The sequence below is a fragment of the Bubalus kerabau genome, chromosome 1 (genome assembly GCF_029407905.1).
Source record: "Bubalus kerabau isolate K-KA32 ecotype Philippines breed swamp buffalo chromosome 1, PCC_UOA_SB_1v2, whole genome shotgun sequence".
Lineage (NCBI taxonomy): Eukaryota > Metazoa > Chordata > Mammalia > Artiodactyla > Bovidae > Bubalus > Bubalus kerabau.
Genome location: NC_073624.1, coordinates 200,072,292 through 200,089,709, shown reverse-complemented (window position 1 = coordinate 200,089,709; position 17,418 = coordinate 200,072,292). Strand labels below are relative to the sequence as shown.

Here is a 17,418-nt window from a genome sequence, read left to right as displayed (position 1 = left end):
CACTTTTAAAAATATGAATGTTAATGTCTTTCCTTTTGCTTTTCAAATGGTTCCCAATGCTCTCACTGAGTTATTTGTGGGGATGTCAGTTCCTTGCTGATGGGGAATTGCCAGATATATGAACAGAGGGTCTTATGTTTTATCCTGATCATTATTCAGAAGACTTGGACCAGGATGTTTGAAAGCTTTTGCAGATAGAGACTTACCCTAGAGCTTGATTGCCCTCTGACCCACATGGAGTTTTTATTTAGTTCCAGGTCTGCATGTCTAGGGAGCATGAAGAAGCTTTTCCAGAGACTCTAGACACAGAGTAACATGATGTAAGAAAAGTCTGTTCTGCTTAGGCTCAGAGAAAACTAAACTGAAATCACATTCCATCTGCCTACATTGTTCTTTCCTGGCTTCCAGACATGGATCAAACAGTAGTAAACCTGAGCTGACACTGTGGTGTTAATTAAAGTCTCATTCAAGGAAAATCATCACATCTTGGCCATGTGATTCTACTCATGGTAAAGCTATGCATAGATAAATGTAATGCACTTGGTCTATTACCACAAATTTTAGTGTTATGATAGGATGATATCATTGAACAATTTTACTAAGTAAAGTAATTTTTTTTTTTGGGGGGCCTCTTGAAAATGTCTTTTCCATTTCTCCTGGCTCTTCTCTCTGGTTCATTCCTTTCTTTTATCTTTCCCATGTTTTTATGTTTCCCAAATGATAACACCTCTCAATTTACCCAACAGTCTTTATCAATGAGTCACATTCAGGGCACTGAACTTCACTCGAGGTGAAGAAACCAGAGTCCAAGTATAGCTTCCAGATGCCCATGAGTTTGTTTAGGGGTGAAAGTGTCTGGAGGTACCCGGGGGAGCACAGACTACAGCACCCATCATGAGGCTTGCCGTCAGAGCCAGCTCTCCAAAGCTCAAGTCAAAGCAGATGGTTAAGACAGGTAGTTCATTCATTCAGCAAACCTACCGCAGGGAATAAAGCAGAGTCTGGCCCTCAGAACATAGCAGGAATGGAGGAGACAGACAAGAAACCTGCTGGTTGCCATGAGTTGTTAGAAAGCTGGCTTGGAGCCTCTACAGACTCGTTGACTCATCTCTGTTGCCTGTCTCCCATGAAAGTAAGTCACTTGAGCATTCCTGTGCTTTCATAGCAAGGAATTCTGACTTATTACAACCCCGTGACTGTCACCAGGGCTTCTGGAAGTTCATCTCTTCTTCCCAAGGCCCAGAGCAAAACCCCCACAAGCTTCTCATTCTGTTTTATTGACTCAAGTTTTCCTCATCTTACTATGTGTACAGCCACACCTAGCTGCCGACAATCTAGACAAAATTCATGACGAAAGTGGAAACAATCTCTTACACGTTGCCGCATCGCAGGGACACGCAGAGTGCCTGCAGCACCTCACTTCTTTGATGGGAGAAGACTGCCTCAACGAGCGAAATGTGGAGAAGTTGACTCCCGCAGGCCTGGCCATCAAGGTATTGGTGGTTGGGGCTGGGCCTTCCACATGTTCCTGTCTTGTCAGATTTCTAGTAAACTCTTAGAGTGGAAAGAGAGAAGAGTGATGTTCCAAGCAAACAGCAAGTGAACCTATTGCATTTAAAAGGTTAACCATCTCAGTTGCTAACTGCTTTGAGATTTTGAGACTATATTCCAATTTAGGGTAAGCATCAAAAGAGAAAGGAAAGCTAATAAAGAGAAAGGAAAATGATCTGTTGCCATTTTAAGAACTTTTGTTATTCATGGTGACTGCAGTTTGGATTCTTAACCACCCCTGGATCTTTGTGAGGCTGTTTCATTTTTTTTTCCTAATGTGAGTATAAATGAGCAAGATGAATGGGGAAAAGGTGTATGGTAAGGCATGCTAGCCTAGCACTCAGGAGGATTTCAGAGAATAAAGTGGACCTCTAATGGATTACATCTGAAGTTGAAGTGTCTGCAATATCAGGAGTTCTTTAGAATATCGGTGCCGAGTTTGAGTTTGGCTCTCACAGAACACAGTATGTTATCTGTCAAAAACTAGGCAAATTAATGCCGACTGGGATAGAGTTAAAACCCAGAAACACTGATACAGGAAAATGTTGTTTTTTATAGCACTGTAGTGAGTGCCTCTGTAAAATGTAACACATCACTAGAAGGTTAGCTATTAAACTAAAATTACTTTTAAGATCTTTGGCAAATAAATGTGGAATTCAATCACATTTATTAAGAAGCCAGAAGTGAAATTTAGGGAAATATAATACATCTTGTGCTTCTGCATTTGTACTTTGCTTTGCTTAATAGTTATGGCTTCTAAAAGCTGAATAATCATAATTTTTACAAATAGAATTATATTGAAATATACTAGGGGAACTTGCTAGTTTAAAGTCTGTTTGTGAATTCACTAAGGAACATGTTATATTTGAAAAGCAATTTCCTTCCCCTGTATACCTCTTATGCAAATCTAAATTTTTGTATCTTCAATTTATTTATCATTCAGCAAAGTTTTACATTGTTAAAAAGTTGCTTTCTATTCTGTTTAATGTTACTCAGTGATTAGGTTTCTTGATCATATAAGAAATCCATGACCCCAGTGGATAGATATCATTTTTCCTTAGTTGTCAGTGATGCTATGTCAAATAAGAGCTGAACTGCCATCAAGAAAAAAGAAAAAACACATGTGAGTGAAAATTCAGTATAGTGAAGTTAAACAGTGTTTTTGAGTCCACCAGACATTGTTTTAAGGCGCTGGCAAAACAAATGTGAATGAGACATAGTCTCTTTTCTTAAGGAATTGATAGCCTGGTGGATAAGGCAGGTAAGTTACCAGTGCAGGATGGTGAATTCAGGATCTAGTCCCATGTCAGAATGCTGTGGGAAGGCAAGAATTGGGTTTGGTAATCAGTGGGAATGTCAGTCATGACTGAAATATTCTTTCAGTGCCAGTGACTGCTGACATCTACCTTGTCATTTCAGTATTTATAAAATACAGTGCTCATTAGTTTTACTCACTGGTGGTGGGTTTTGAATATATCTTACCTACATAATCGTAGTCAAGTCTTCCCTAGTGGCTCAGACAGTAAAGAGTGCCTGCAGCGTGGGAGACCCGGATTCAGTCCCTGGGTCAGGAAGAGCCCCTGGAGAAAGAAATGGCAACCCACTCCAGTATTCTTGCCTGGAAAAATCCCATGGACAGAGGAGCCTGGTGGGCTACAGTCCATAGAGTTGCAAAGAGTCAGACACGACTGAGAGACTAACACACACACATAATTGTATAAAATTTGTTAATTTGTGTGCCCAAATGCTTGTTTTGATAGAGTAAGAATCTTCAAAGTAGAAAGGTACCTAAGAAATTTAATGGTCATTAAGCCAACCCTGGGCAAACTCCTTTATGTTATTCATATTAAGTGTTCGTTTATTCTTAAACTCCTCCAGTCAATATAGGTTCTCTCTAATACAATCAGCATGCAAACTTAGTAATTTTTTTTTTTCTGCTTTAATGAAGAACATGCATCAAACCCATAGGACTCAAAAGCTCTTATAGTTTCGCAGTCTCAGGCTTTTCATATTTTACTTCTGGAAAATGATCTGAGAAATGGAAGTGTTCTTTTATTCCTTCATTTAATCTAGAATTTACAAAAGCGGTAAATACAAATATTTTATAACACGTGCCTTGCCTTCTGGCGATCCTGTCCTGATACATGTCCTGCCTCAGTCCATTAGTGTTTGGTGATGGACATTGATGAAATTGAGGGAGTCCCAAGAAGTCATCATTCTTCCATTTTAAGACTTTGTTTTGAACACTGGTAACTAACTGGTGGTGTTTCACCTCGTTCAGCACATTTTGGAGAGTCCTGCTGTCATTAAAGACAAACAGACTTGGTACAAATGGGCAGAAGTTGCTCAGATGATACAACTTGGCTGACAGGAAGCAGAGTCAGAGACAGGATATCAAATAAGAAGATTACATTAGAAAAGGGGCTCTGAAGTCATACCAAAGCTTAAGAACATCTCCCCCTACACTTAAACTCCTTAAATGGAACATCATAAATTCTTGGCAGCTCCATGCAAAATTTATTGAGTGCTTTCTCGGGGACCCAACACTAGATACTGTGGGAGTTCAAGGTATTATTAAGTGCCCTTTGGGAACAGTTAAACAAAATGATTGTAAAGAAAGTTTCAAAAAGGTGAAAATAATCTGTTTTCTAACATGGAGCCAGCACAAAAATTTAGAATCTAAACAGATTTATAATGAAATAACCTTAATTCTCTCTTAATTTCTGAATAAGCCCAAAGACAAAATGCTGGTCTGGTGAGAAAATACATAACCTACTGATTGTCCTTTTTAACATACAATGAGTGACCCAAAGCTCAGAGATGTTAGCAAGTCAAAATTTCCAGCTAGAACTTAATAAGATTTTTGTTTTGTTGGTAGTTCTATTAATGACAAGTGATATGGCTTTCAAACTCATGGTAATGATATAGTATTTCCTTTTGCCTCTCTGGCAACTTTTTATTTGTTTAAATGTTTCTTCTTCGATGAACTAAGCCTAACACATCAAACAGAACATTCTACCCAATAGCAGCAGAAACATGCATTTTTTTCAAGTGCACATGAAATATTCTCTCTTATAGACCATATGTTGGGTCATAAAACAGATCTCAATAAATTTAAAGTAATTAAAATGCAAAATGTTTGTCTTTAACTATAATGAAATGCAATCAGCTTTAATAACAGAAGGAGATTTAAGATATTCACAAGTATATAGAATTAAAACAGTCCAAAATAATCATTATATCAAAAGAGAAATTATAAGGAAAATTGTAAGCTGTTTGGAGATCAATGAAAATGCAACATACCTACATTTAAATATGCACCTAAAGCTTACTTAAAGGGAAATATATGTTTTGGTAAATGCCTGTGTTTAAAAAAGAAGGAGAAGGAGGAAGATCTCAAATTAATAGCCTAATCTACCTCACATAGAAAAATACTAAATTCAAAGCAAGCGGGAAGAATAAAATCTAAAACTTTTCAAGAAAAAATAAATGAAATAGACAATAGAAAAGCAATAGAAAGAATCAGCAAAACCAAATTTGTCTCATAAAAAGCTGCTTAAAAATTAGCAAACCTTTAGTTAGACTAACCAAAGACAGAGAAAAGACTCTAACTGCTATTACTAAAATCAGGACTATTGTCTCATATTTCTGCATTCTGTGTTAAAACACATTGATGTAGACTGTCTTGCTTATAGATGCTCAGCATGGTTCCTTTTCCTTTCTTCATTCAGAGGGAATGAAGCACATTGTATCCGTGGGTTGTTTTATTTTGTTTTTTAAGTTCTCCTAAGAAACACTGCATGCTCAAATTGTGTAATTTAAGGAGAGGCCATAATGAATGATTTATAAGCAAAAGGAGGGTGAATGGATGGGGTGTAGGTGTAGGGAGCATGTGAAGGACAGTACAATATATTGGGGTCAGTAACAACCAGAGCACATTTACCACCCCAGAGCCTAAAAGGGCAGGGGAAGGGCTTGAGATAGAGAGAATTGAGTAGAACTGCTGACTTTTGACCTTTGACTAGTTGGTAGGACTCAGCAGACCAGTGGCATCTCCATTAAGGGGGAGTCGGGAACAAAGGGAACCTTAAACACACTCTCTTTTCCTAGTTTCCTGCTACTGCTTTCCATCAGCCAAACCTAGTCAAAAGCCGGGGACCAAGGGCATCAACCCATAGAGATCAGCCTCCCTGGGCAGCAAGGAGGAAAGAAATGGGAGGAGATAGAGCTGAGTGGGGCACCGGGAAACTATTCAACAGGTACTAATCATGCTAGATGACTGTTCTACATGAGATTAGCTACAAGTTAACTACTTGAAATTCCAGAGTAAGTGAAGAATGAGCAGATTACTTCCCCTGTCTTATTTTCAGTATAGGCCTCCCTGACTTCACACTCACTGTAGTTCTTTTCTCTTGGGCTAAGATCCCACACTGTGTAAACCAGGAAAGCAGCTGAATGTCTTATTTGTCTTCTGGAGTTATTATGAGGATCTAAGACAGCATTTTAATATAGTATAAGATAACAGGTATTGTGTGCTTAGGAAGCTGACAGGCTTCGCCTCATTTAATCTTTACAGTAACTCCATAAGGTAGCTGCTACTAACCCCTGCTATTTCATAGATGAGAAAATTGAGTATCAGAGAGATGAAGAAGCTTATTCAAGGTCTTGTAACTAAGTGGTGGATTAAGGATTTAAATCCAGTCCAAAGTCTGGGTCTTAATCGCTAGGTTGTGTATATCACAGCAGTCTTCCTGGTTTGCACAGTGTGGGTTTGAACACAGGAGAAAAGGACTGTGAGCATCAGGGAAGAGAAGGCTCCTTCAGTGAATGTAGCATTGGGATTATTTCCCTTTTCTTTATTTTGGACTCCTCACATTCTAACTTATCAAGAGAAAAAGCCAGTTCTAAGAGTTAATGGATAAACAAATTGTAGTATATTCATACAGTGGAATACTTCTCAGCAATAAAAAGAAATAAGCTATCTCCAAGCAGTAGCTTATGTAGATAGAAGCATTATGCAGCCTACCAGGCTTCTCTGTCCATGAGATTTTCCAGGCAAGGATACTGGAGTGGGTTGCCATTTCCTTCTCCAGGGGATCTTCCCAACCCAGGGATTGAACCCAGGTCTCCTGCACTGCAGGCAGATTCTTTACTGACTGAGCTACAAGGGAAGCCCAGGTAGAAAGAAACTTGATGTTAAAGAGTGCATATTCTCTTCTGCTGTGATAGGAATCAGAGTGGTCATGTGGGCAAAGGTGAGCAGTATAAGAACAAAGGAGAACTAGAAATGGGGGGGCAAGGCTGGAGATGTTCTGTGTCTTTATTGGAGTTGTAGTTACCAGAGAATATACTTGTCAAAAATTCAAATTGTACTTTTAAAAGAGTACATTTTAGAGTTAGCAAATTATACTTTAATAAATTGATTTTTAAATAACTAATGAAATTATGAGAAAATATTTAAGTAAAGACTATGCAGTTGATTTAGAGTAGAAATTACTGATCACAAGTATGGTATACATTTATTGTAAATGAGTTAAGCCAGAAATAAAAGCTAAAATTCATGTAATTTTTTTTCTTGGTAAAAATGCCACCTGTGAGATAACTTTTAAACTTGAATTACCTTCATTTTTTTTTTTTTTAAATCTAGAATGGTCAGTTGGAGTGTGTACGCTGGATGGTGAGTGAAACAGAAGCCATTGCTGAATTGAGTTGTTCTAAGGATTTTCCAAGCCTTATTCATTACGCAGGTTGTTTTGGTCAGGTATGAAGAAAATTTTAATTATTTTCTCTTTGCATACTGTGTAATCTACTGCTTTTTAAAATTTTAATATATCAAAATCCAAACCTAAAAAATCATCAAAGATATATTCAAAGATTTATAGGCAATGATATTCATTGTAGCATTTTTTGTAGGAAAAAAATGTGTTAAACCTAGATATTTCATGATAGAATATTGGATAAATAATGAGACATTCATATGACAGAATTTTTCAGAAAAATACTCATTATATAATATTCAGTTAAAATATATGATACAAAACTGTTCCTGTAATTTGGCACCAACTTTGAATTTTGAAGAGAGAGAAAGAGAAATGAATAATAAGACTAGAAAAAAAAAAACTGTGTCTCCACATGTTTATAGTAATTATCACTCAGAATTATAAGTGACTTTTATTTTCTTTTTTTATGTTTTTCACTTCTTTCCAAATTTCCTATAATAAACAAATTTAACTTTTATGGAAAGGAAAAATGATATATTTTCTTGAACCCAAAATTAAAAAGCAAATCTTTAGTAAGACATTAATTGAGGAAGTCTTGCTCCATTAAAGATAAGCAAAGCAATCACTTACCTAAAATTTTCTTAAATATTTGTACATGTTTTCTTTTCCAAAACAGGCTGTTCATATTCAGTTAAACCATCTTTATTGGGATTTTAATTGTCATTGCTAAATTTTACTTTCAGATTAATTTGGTAATAATTACAACATTGAGTTTTTCTATTCATGTTTGTTTATGTATTCAAAGCTTGTTTTATCATCTTCAACAAAGAATTAGAGAATTAAAAAAAAAATAGATGAGCAATCATGCAAATGAAGTGAGTCTCAGTTACAGTCAGTTTCTACATTAGGAAATCCCAGTGTGAGTAATGATGTACACAGATTACAATCCAGTGTATACAGTAAAAAATCATCACTAACTCCCTTTGGGAAGGATGAGTATAAATAATCTTAAAAAAAACTGGAACCACAAAATGCCAATCTCAGCCTTAAGAAAATATAAATAAAGTCAGCAGTGCATTAAAATAGATTTAATCACATTTGTTTGTGGCAAAGAAAATTGCTTCTCATTCTTATAACCGTATCCCTTTGGCTTTGTAAACTTTCCCAGTGGCAGTAAATTGTGGTGTTGTCAACAAGAGATTATACTTTTTTGAGCATGAAAATCTCAAATTTATAAATAGACTCAGAATATTGCCACAGCCTTTCTTTAGTGGGGTTCATGTTAGGTGATACTTTATAATATGCCATGGTAACTTCAATTAATATATATATGTACTGTTTCCTATACATACCAAGCACCATGGCATTGGACTTTTGTGTACATTATCTGACTTAGTCTTTAAAACAACGTTATTGGATTCTGTTGTTTTTATCCCTAGTCTATAGATGAGGAGACTGAAGACAGAAAGTCGTTTAAGTGGTTGACATATGGTCTAGTGGCCGGTAAGAGCAAAGGCTGGATCTCAACTCAGGTCCTTTGACTTTGAGGCCAGATTCTGTTTTTTTCTCCATCCGTGTAAATTTGTGTAGCTTGTTTGCAATGGAACCGATATAGCTGCAGAAGTCCTTTTTTTTTTTTTTTAATAATTCTATCTAACAATATGTTGTGATATTTGGAGTATCTTAAACACAGCTCATGGTACTAAATTTATGGAATGAAGAAAGAAGCAAGAACATTTAAAATTTGTAAAAGCCACTGTCTTTGAAGTAATTGCTTCATTTTCTTTGTGTATTGCACTTATGAGCCCCAGCCTTGGTGTTCTATGAACTACCATAAGAATTAATAAGTATTTGCTAAAGATGCTCTTATTTGGCTTAGGCCAGCAGAGGGGAGAATAGTATTTTCAAATGACCACAAGAATTATGAAGACAAATAGTCCTCATAAATCATTCTCAATATAAGATGAAATTTTATTTATTCTCAAATTGTCTGAATAATTGTTTCACACCCCTGATTTCATTTGCTTATGTAAAGAGGAGTTTCAGATATCAGTGGAAAAGCTGACTGCAGTTTTGGAAGAGCTTGCCAAAGAAAAGGAGGGAAGGATTGCCTTGCTGTTCTGAGACTTTAAGTCAATAATAGGGCATCTGGTATTCTTTGTCCTGGGAAATGTTGCTTATAGGTGCCAGTTTCTCTCTTCAACTCTCACAGCAGGCGTCTCATAACTTTGAAGCCATTGGGATAAAACAAAAGAAAGTGCCATTTCTGGGATTTGGTCAGGTGACAGTGTGGTTTATTTGGCTGGAGTAGAGGAAAATACAGAAATTAGTGACCTTTGCGAAGAGCCATGTCAAACATTTGCTTCATGTTAGTATCAGTCTTCAGATTGTTATTTCAAGTTGATAAGCATTTTTAATGACCTCAAGTACAGCTCTGAGCAGAGTACCCAGCAGTGGCTTCAGGAGAGCATTCCTACCCAAGTGGAAAATGTAGACACCCATTAGGACTGCGAGCTCAGCGCAGCCATCCTACGTCCGCTGCAGCCACTTATGTAACAGATAACCCGTGGAGATGCTGAACTTGGAACCATCACAAGCCTAATATTTTCACAAGGAAGACTGTTACTGAACAGTTTTCTAATGGCTTCAGCACATGCAGGTTTTTCTACATGGAGCAGGCACTTGAGTGTGTTCTGCTTTTGTTTCTTCAGTAAATACCTTTTGGAAAGGATAGTACAGAGGAAAATTTCTCTCCTGGTTTATTTTAGTTACCCTCTGCCCCTCCTATAGATTCTTAAAAGAATGGGCTCCATTTGACTCACAGTTGGCATCCTTTTTCTGGTAAAAATTTAGCTGTAAGGACTCCAGAACCACGGGGTAGCCAGCAGTTTTTAGTGGTCTCCTGGAGTGATAGATCTTTGGGTAACAGGAATTGATTTTCCTCCTCTTGACACACAAAGTCTCAGAGGGGGCAGTTACTTCATTGTCTGATAGTGCCTAGCAGAACCAGCCACGGGGAGCATGAAGGTGAATGCATGAGGGACACTCAGGGAAAAAGAGGGGCACATGTTCAGATGGGCCTGCTTTGCTGTCCCGAGGGAGAGATGCTGCTGGTGAAACCATTGAGACAGAATGATCTCAAGTCAAAGCTACCGCCTGTGTAACTTGGACTGTTTTATTCAAATATGAAAGCTCAGATGGTCTCCTTCAGGGTCCCAGCGAAGCTCTCACACTCACATGCTTGGGGGCTCCGGCCTGTTTGGCGTGTTGGTCACTGTTTCACCATCAAATTTCTCATTTTGTTTCTAAACCTTTAATGTGACTTTTGGTCAAGAAGTTCTGCTATGGAAACAGCAGGCATCACAGCATTAAGCATTTACTAAGAAAGAGCACACTTGCCTATGTGGTGTTCATTCTCCATTTTAAATATTTGACCTGATCAGATTAAAAAAAATAAAAGTCACTTTTTCACAAGAGGCTCAGAATTCCTCCAAATGGTCATGAATGGTGACGGGCCTGCTGGTGAGGGGGTTGCTTCCACAGGCTGTGTCATAGTTTTTCCATAGTTTACTTTTAAAAGGAGAAGTATTCTGTTGACTTTATTATTTTGTTGTCATGGGGCAGAAATAAGTAAACAACACTGAAAGTGCTACGATTGCAGATGAAAGTGCATAGAAAAATCTTTGATCGGCACAAGCAAGAATCTGCTCTCCAAGGCCTTTGAAAAAGCATAACCAGCACAGAGCTCCACAACCCACAGACTGACAGGCAGTTAACGTGATTTCTGTGACCCAAGGGGTGCCAAAGGAGCACGTCCTTTATGGAGTCAGGGGTCATGGGTCATGAGCCATGGTGGATATTCATACACAGAAGACACAGGACGTTAGCTCCTCAGTCTGAGTTTAAATCCTAGCCCTACCCTTACTAGCCCAGGAGCCTTGTATATAGTTCTTTATTTTAAAAGAAAAGATAAGAAAATGTCTCCTGGACCTCAGTGTCCTCATCTTTAGAATGGAGATAATAGAACTTTCTTAACGGGTTGCTCTGAGATCCAAATGAGAAAAGTCACAGGAAGCCTGTAGTAGACACTAGGTAAATGTCAGCTATAATGGTTATTGGGTACCTTCCAAATTATGATTTTTATTGCTATAAATATTGTTTGTTTACCTATAAGTAAAGTATAAGTTTGGCAAAAAAAAATTTTCGGCCTAAACATCTTTGTGTGTGTGTTAATCACTCAGTCGTGTCTGACTCTGTGACCCCATGGACTGTAGCCCACCAGGCTCCTCTGTCCATGGAATTCTTAGGTAAGAATACTGAAGTGTGTTGCCATTCCCTTCTCCAGGGCATCTTCCCAACCCAGGGGTAGAACCTGGGTCTCCTGCTTTGGCAGGCAGATTCTTTACCGTCTGAGCCACCAGGGAAGTCCTAAACCTGTTCAATCAATTCTTAGATGTATTATTTTTTCACGTTTTACTGTCTCTAGATTCTACATTTATTTTACAATAAGTGACAATATGAAACTATTGCTGGCCTTTTTTTTTTTTCACATTTGAGCATCTCAAAAACTGGAATGAATCTTATAATTGATGGCTTGTTAGATTTGATGACATAATCACAGACAAAATTTCCTCCTTTAGAACTTACAGTTGTAACAAAACTATAGAGATTTTATTGATAGCAGTAATGTACCTGTCGGAGAAGGCAATGGCACCCCACTCCAGTACTCTTGCCTGGAAAATCCCATGGACGGAGGAGCCTGGTAGGCTGCAGTCCATGGGGTCGCTGAGAGTCGGACACGACTGAGCGACTTCACTTTCACTTTTCACTTTCATGTATTGGAGAAGGAAATGGCAACCCACTCCAGTGTTCTTGCCTGGAGAATCCCAGGGACGGGGGAGCCTGGTGGGCTGCCGTCTATGGGGTCACACAGAGTCAGACACGACTGAAGTGACTTAGCATAGCATAGCATGTACCTGTGGCATCCTTTTCAATTACATTTTTAACTAGACTGTCCAGCAAAGTTCATAAATTACATGTATTAATTGCCTCTATAAAAAAGTTCCATTGCCTTTAAGAATGCACAAAAAACATTAAAACAGGTTATCAAAAGAGCAGAAAATCCCCAGAAGAGGAAACTAGTACATAAAGTAAGTTTTCATTCATTAGATGAACATTGAATGGGTAGATATAATAGATATAGGTGATTGGATGGCATGTCAGTTGGAAAGGCATTCTGTAAAACAGAAATAATACAGAACTGCGTCATCCATGTGATTACATTGGGTGTTCTCTAAAAGCAATACCTATGGGAACATGAAGGTCTGAAGTTATATTCTTTAATATCCCACACCCGCGCTCTCTCTCTCTCTCTCTCTCACACACACACACACACACACACACACACGCAGGGGTGGGGTCACTGGGGAGGTGGGGAGAACACACTAAAGGTCTAAAAGAAGAGGTAGGCATCATGGATATATATTTATATGTGATATACATTCACAGGGTCTTCTTAGTTGGAGAAAGTAGCTGTATCTCTTCTCTTTACTGGATATTTGTCAAATAAGTCACTGTTTAAACTGTAGGACTGTGGGTCTCTGCAGGCATGTTTTCCAGAATCAGAGCAGAAAGCATTTCTAGGAGAGTGGATGCTAAACATTGTGCTTAGTCACTCAGCACATTATGTCCGACATTGTGTCTGACTCTGTGATCCCATGAACGGTAGCCCACCAGGCCCCTTTGTCCATGGGATTCTCCAAGCAAGAACACTGGAGTGGGTTGCTGTTTTTTTCTCCAGGATGCTAAACATGCTTTACCCAAACCAAGGGATTCTAACCATCTCCATGCCATCTCAGAAATCCTAAACTCTGGTTGTGAAACCAAGTGGATAATCAGCCAATCCCTTTGAGCAGTGCCTCTCTGCACAGTATCATAGGGGAGATGGTCATTTCCATATAACTTCTCAGTAAACAGGCCAGTTGCATAAAGTGAAAGTGAAGTTGTTCAGTCATGTCTGACTCTTGGTAACCCCATGGGTTGTAGCTCACCAGGCTCCTCCATCCATGGGATTTTCCAGACAAGAATACTGGAGTGGGTTGCCATTTCCTTCTCTAAGGGATCTTCCCAACCCAGGGATCAAACCCAGGTCTCCCACACTTCAGGCAGACTCTTTAGCATCTGAGCCACGAGGGACGGTGCGGCCAGTTGCATAGCTTATTAAAGTGTCCACTGCAGCATAGGAAACTGAATTTGACCTGCTGGGCAAAGACCTACATTGTTTTAAACAATAGGATAATGTTGTTGCTGCTGTTGTTCAGTCATTTAGATGTGTCCAACTCTTTATGACCCCATGGCCTGCAGCACACCAGGCTTCCCTGTCCTTCACTATCTCCCAGAGTTTGAGTTTCTTGAACAGAGGAGCCTGGTGGGCTACAATCCATGGGGTCACAAAGAGCCAGACACCACGGAGCAACTAACCTGAATTAAGATAATGGGTCTTCCTTGATTAAAGTCTTGCATATTGAATTTGGTAAGAATAATTATAAGGAAGAAATATCCAGGTCGTCCTAAGAAAAGCAGCAGGTTATCATAACAGTATGGACTACACTTGACTTGGAGAGCCCCAGGAGCCAAGGCACCTCCTGCCTTACACAGACTTTGTCCTGTTCTCCCAAGGCATCAAGCCCCTGTAAAGTCCAGGTCTCTATAGGTTCTTTCCCAGATTTCTATAAAGGGAAAATTCCTGCTCTTATGGAATGTAGTATTATATTTCCTCTAACTCTATTACTAAAAATATCAAACCTTGGATATGCAGATGACACCACTCTAATGGCAGAAAGAAAAGAGGAACTAAAGAGCTTCTTGATGAAGGTGAAAGAGGAGAGGGAAAAAGCTGGCCTAATACTCAACTTTCAAAAAACTAAGATCCTGGCATCTGGTCCCATCATTTAATGGCAAACAGATGGATAAAAAGTGGAAACAGTGACAGATTTTATTTTCTTGGGCTCCAAAATCACTACAGACAGTGATTGCACCCACAAAATTAAAAGACACTTAGTCCTTGGAAGAAAAGCTATGGCAGACATAGACAGCGTATTGAAAAGCAGAGACATCACTTTGCCAGCAAAGGTCCATATAGTCAAAGCTATGGTTTTTCCAGTAGTTATATCTGAACATGAGAGTTGAACCATAAAGAAGACTGACTGCCAAAGAATTGATGTTTTTGAATTGTGGTGCTAGAGAAGACTCTTGAGAGTCCCTTGGACTGCAAGGAGATCAACCCAGTCGATCCTAAAGGAAACCAGCCCTGAATTTTCATTGGAAGGACTGATGCTGAAGGTCCAATACTTTGGCCACCTGATGGGAAGAGCCAACTCACTGGAAAAGACTCTGGTGCTGGAAAAGATTGAAGGCAGGAGAAGGGGATGACAGAGCATGAGATGGTTCAATGGCATCACTGATTTCATGGACATGAATTTGAGCAAACTCTGGGAGACAGTGAAAGACAAAGAAGCCTGGTGTGCTGCAGTCCATGGAATCACAAGGAGTCAGAGATGATTTGGTGTCTGAGCAACAACAACAGAAGTCAAAACACTGTGAATTATAGTAAAGGGCATTTTCTGTGCATGTGGAGCACACACATATCCATTATGATATTTAATTGAGTCTGGAAAACATGAAAGTGTGCCTGACAAGAACGTACATATAAAGTATTTCTGATTATCTTGAACCCCTCTGAACTTTACTTGCTAAAGAAGCTGCTGGAATATCTGAGAATATCCAGTTGTTTTTTTCAGTTGTCTGATTTGTAAAATAAGAGTTTGAATTGGATGATTCGCTAAAATCTCTCCCACTTAACAATCTTAATGTTTAATATCATGGAGCAAACCATGTCACCACAAGCTTGCCAGTGACCATTGAAGATAGCAGGGCTGTCCTTTTCACCAGCAAAGGCACAGCAAATTGCCCTCTTGATATTTCTTAGACATTGACTTCTAACCAGTTGGTCATGTCATTGATCTTGAGATATACCCACTCATCCAGACCTTTCTAGGAGTTAAGATCACATGATTCAGATGCTGGAAAGATATGGAGAAGAGAACCCTCTTACACTGTTGGTGGGAATATAAGTTGATGCAGCCACTGTGGAGAACAGTATCGAGATTCTGAAGAAAACTAAAAGTACAACTACCATATGATCCAGCAATCCCACTCTTGGGATATACTCAGATAAAACCATAATTTAAAAAGATACATGCACCCCAGGGTTCACAGCAGCACCTATTTACATCAGCTAGGACATGGAAACAACCTAAATGTCTATCAACAGATGAATGGATAAAGAAGATGTGATACATATATACAATGAAATATGACTCAGCCACGAAAAGGAATGAAGTACTGCCATTTGCAGAGACATGGATAAACCTAGAGACAGTCATACAGAGTGAAGTAAATCAGAATGAGAAAAACAAGTATCATATAATATCATTTATATGTGGAATCTAGAAAAATGGTACAGATAACCTTATTTGCAAAACAAATAGAGACACAGATATAGAGAACAAACTTAATGGATACTAGGAAGGAGAGAGGATGAATTGGGGGTTTGGGGTTGACATATACTGCTGCTGCTGCTGCTAAGTCGCTTCAGTCGTGTCTGACTCTGTGCAACCCCATAGACGGTAGCCCACCATGCTCCGCTGTCCCTGGGATTCTCCAGGCAAGAACACTGGAGTGGGTTGCCATTTCGTTCTCCAAAGATGAAAGTGAAAAGTCAAAGTGAAGTCGCTCAGTCATGTCCCACTCTTCGAAACCCCATGGACTGCAGCCTACCAGGCTCCCCTGTCCATGGGATTCTCCAGGCAAGAACATACACTACTATGTATAAAATAGATAACTAATGAGAACCTACTGTATAGCATGGGACCGCTACTCAAGGCTCTGTGGTGACCTAAATAGGAAGGAAATCTTAGAAAGGGAATATACATATATGTATAACTGATTCATTCTGCTGAACAGTAGAAACTAACAACATTGTATAGCAACTGTACTTCAATAAAAATGAATTAGTCATCTGTCTCCAAATTAAGGTAATTCAGTTTTGTTTTGTTTTGTTTTTCCCCTAAAATAGGAAAAGTAACAGAAGTTGTTCTACCTTATCCATTTGAAACATCACTTGCTCTGGTATCAGTTTCAACTTTCTTTCTTTGTTTGCCTCTGAAGAAGAGAGCACATAGGCCTCTTTTTTATCCACCTCCAGCCACCCAGCCCTGGCCTTGGGGCTCTGCCCCACCTCATTCTCTCAGGACATGGAGGATTTCCCCTTCCTGCAAGGTCTGTCTGTTTTTGCAGCTAACACTCACCCTGCTTTGCCAGGGTACATTCTTGGTTGGTTGCAGCTATTGACTACATTTTCTCTTCTTTTTCTTTGGAGGGCTTACTTTCTGCTTGCTCCTGTGAAAAAAAGTGTGGTGCAAATATTCGGTCTCTCCCTGATATCACAGTTGCTTTCATAAACAGTGCCCCGTTCCCCACATGAGGGGAGAAACATGAAAGGAGTTGGCTGTTTTGATCCAACATTCCTTTAGCAGATTAGTTGGCATGTTCAGAAGGTGCAGGCAAATTTAATCCAGAAAAGTATAAAAGTTCATGACCAGTCCGAGCAAATAACTGGGAAAAAATCCTTTAAAAGGCTAAGGAGAGGTTCAAGGCTCTTTGAAAGGCATGATCATCTTTTTAAATGTCAAATTCCACCCACTAAATTTCATGCTGTTGTTTTTACCACTCTCGTATTTTTTTAGCATTATATTTAATTTTTCTATTTTAAAACCCTGAAATCCCATCCCCCTGCTTTCTCCTGAGACCAAGCATACCATGAAAATACCACAAAAGATTCAGTGGGTAAAATGCAAACAGGTTAGGACAACACGCACTGACTCTTCTGTGCCTTTGCTTTGGAAAGGTTCTGTTCAGAGGTTTGGTGCTCTTTAACATAGAAGAGAAAGCTTTACCTTTCAAATACCGCCACCATTTGATCAGAAAAATCAAGAGGGTCCCAGTTTCATTTCAGTGTGGTTATCTTATGCCTAACAACTTTATATGTGTCCCCTTTTTGGAAGCCTGTTGATTGAAAGGTGTGAGA

The 17,418-nt window shown here is 39.0% G+C and overlaps 1 protein-coding gene across 1 annotated transcript in view; it reads left to right on the top strand.

The window, feature by feature from the left end:
• SNCAIP (synuclein alpha interacting protein) overlaps nucleotides 1–17,418 on the top strand; it is a 163,550-nt gene that overhangs the window by 118,904 nt on the left and 27,228 nt on the right. Inside the window, exons 5-6 of the mRNA XM_055549763.1 lie at nucleotides 1,314–1,493; nucleotides 7,199–7,312. Of these exons, the coding sequence (XP_055405738.1) occupies nucleotides 1,314–1,493; nucleotides 7,199–7,312 (294 nt within the window). The remainder of the gene's footprint in view (nucleotides 1–1,313; nucleotides 1,494–7,198; nucleotides 7,313–17,418) is intronic.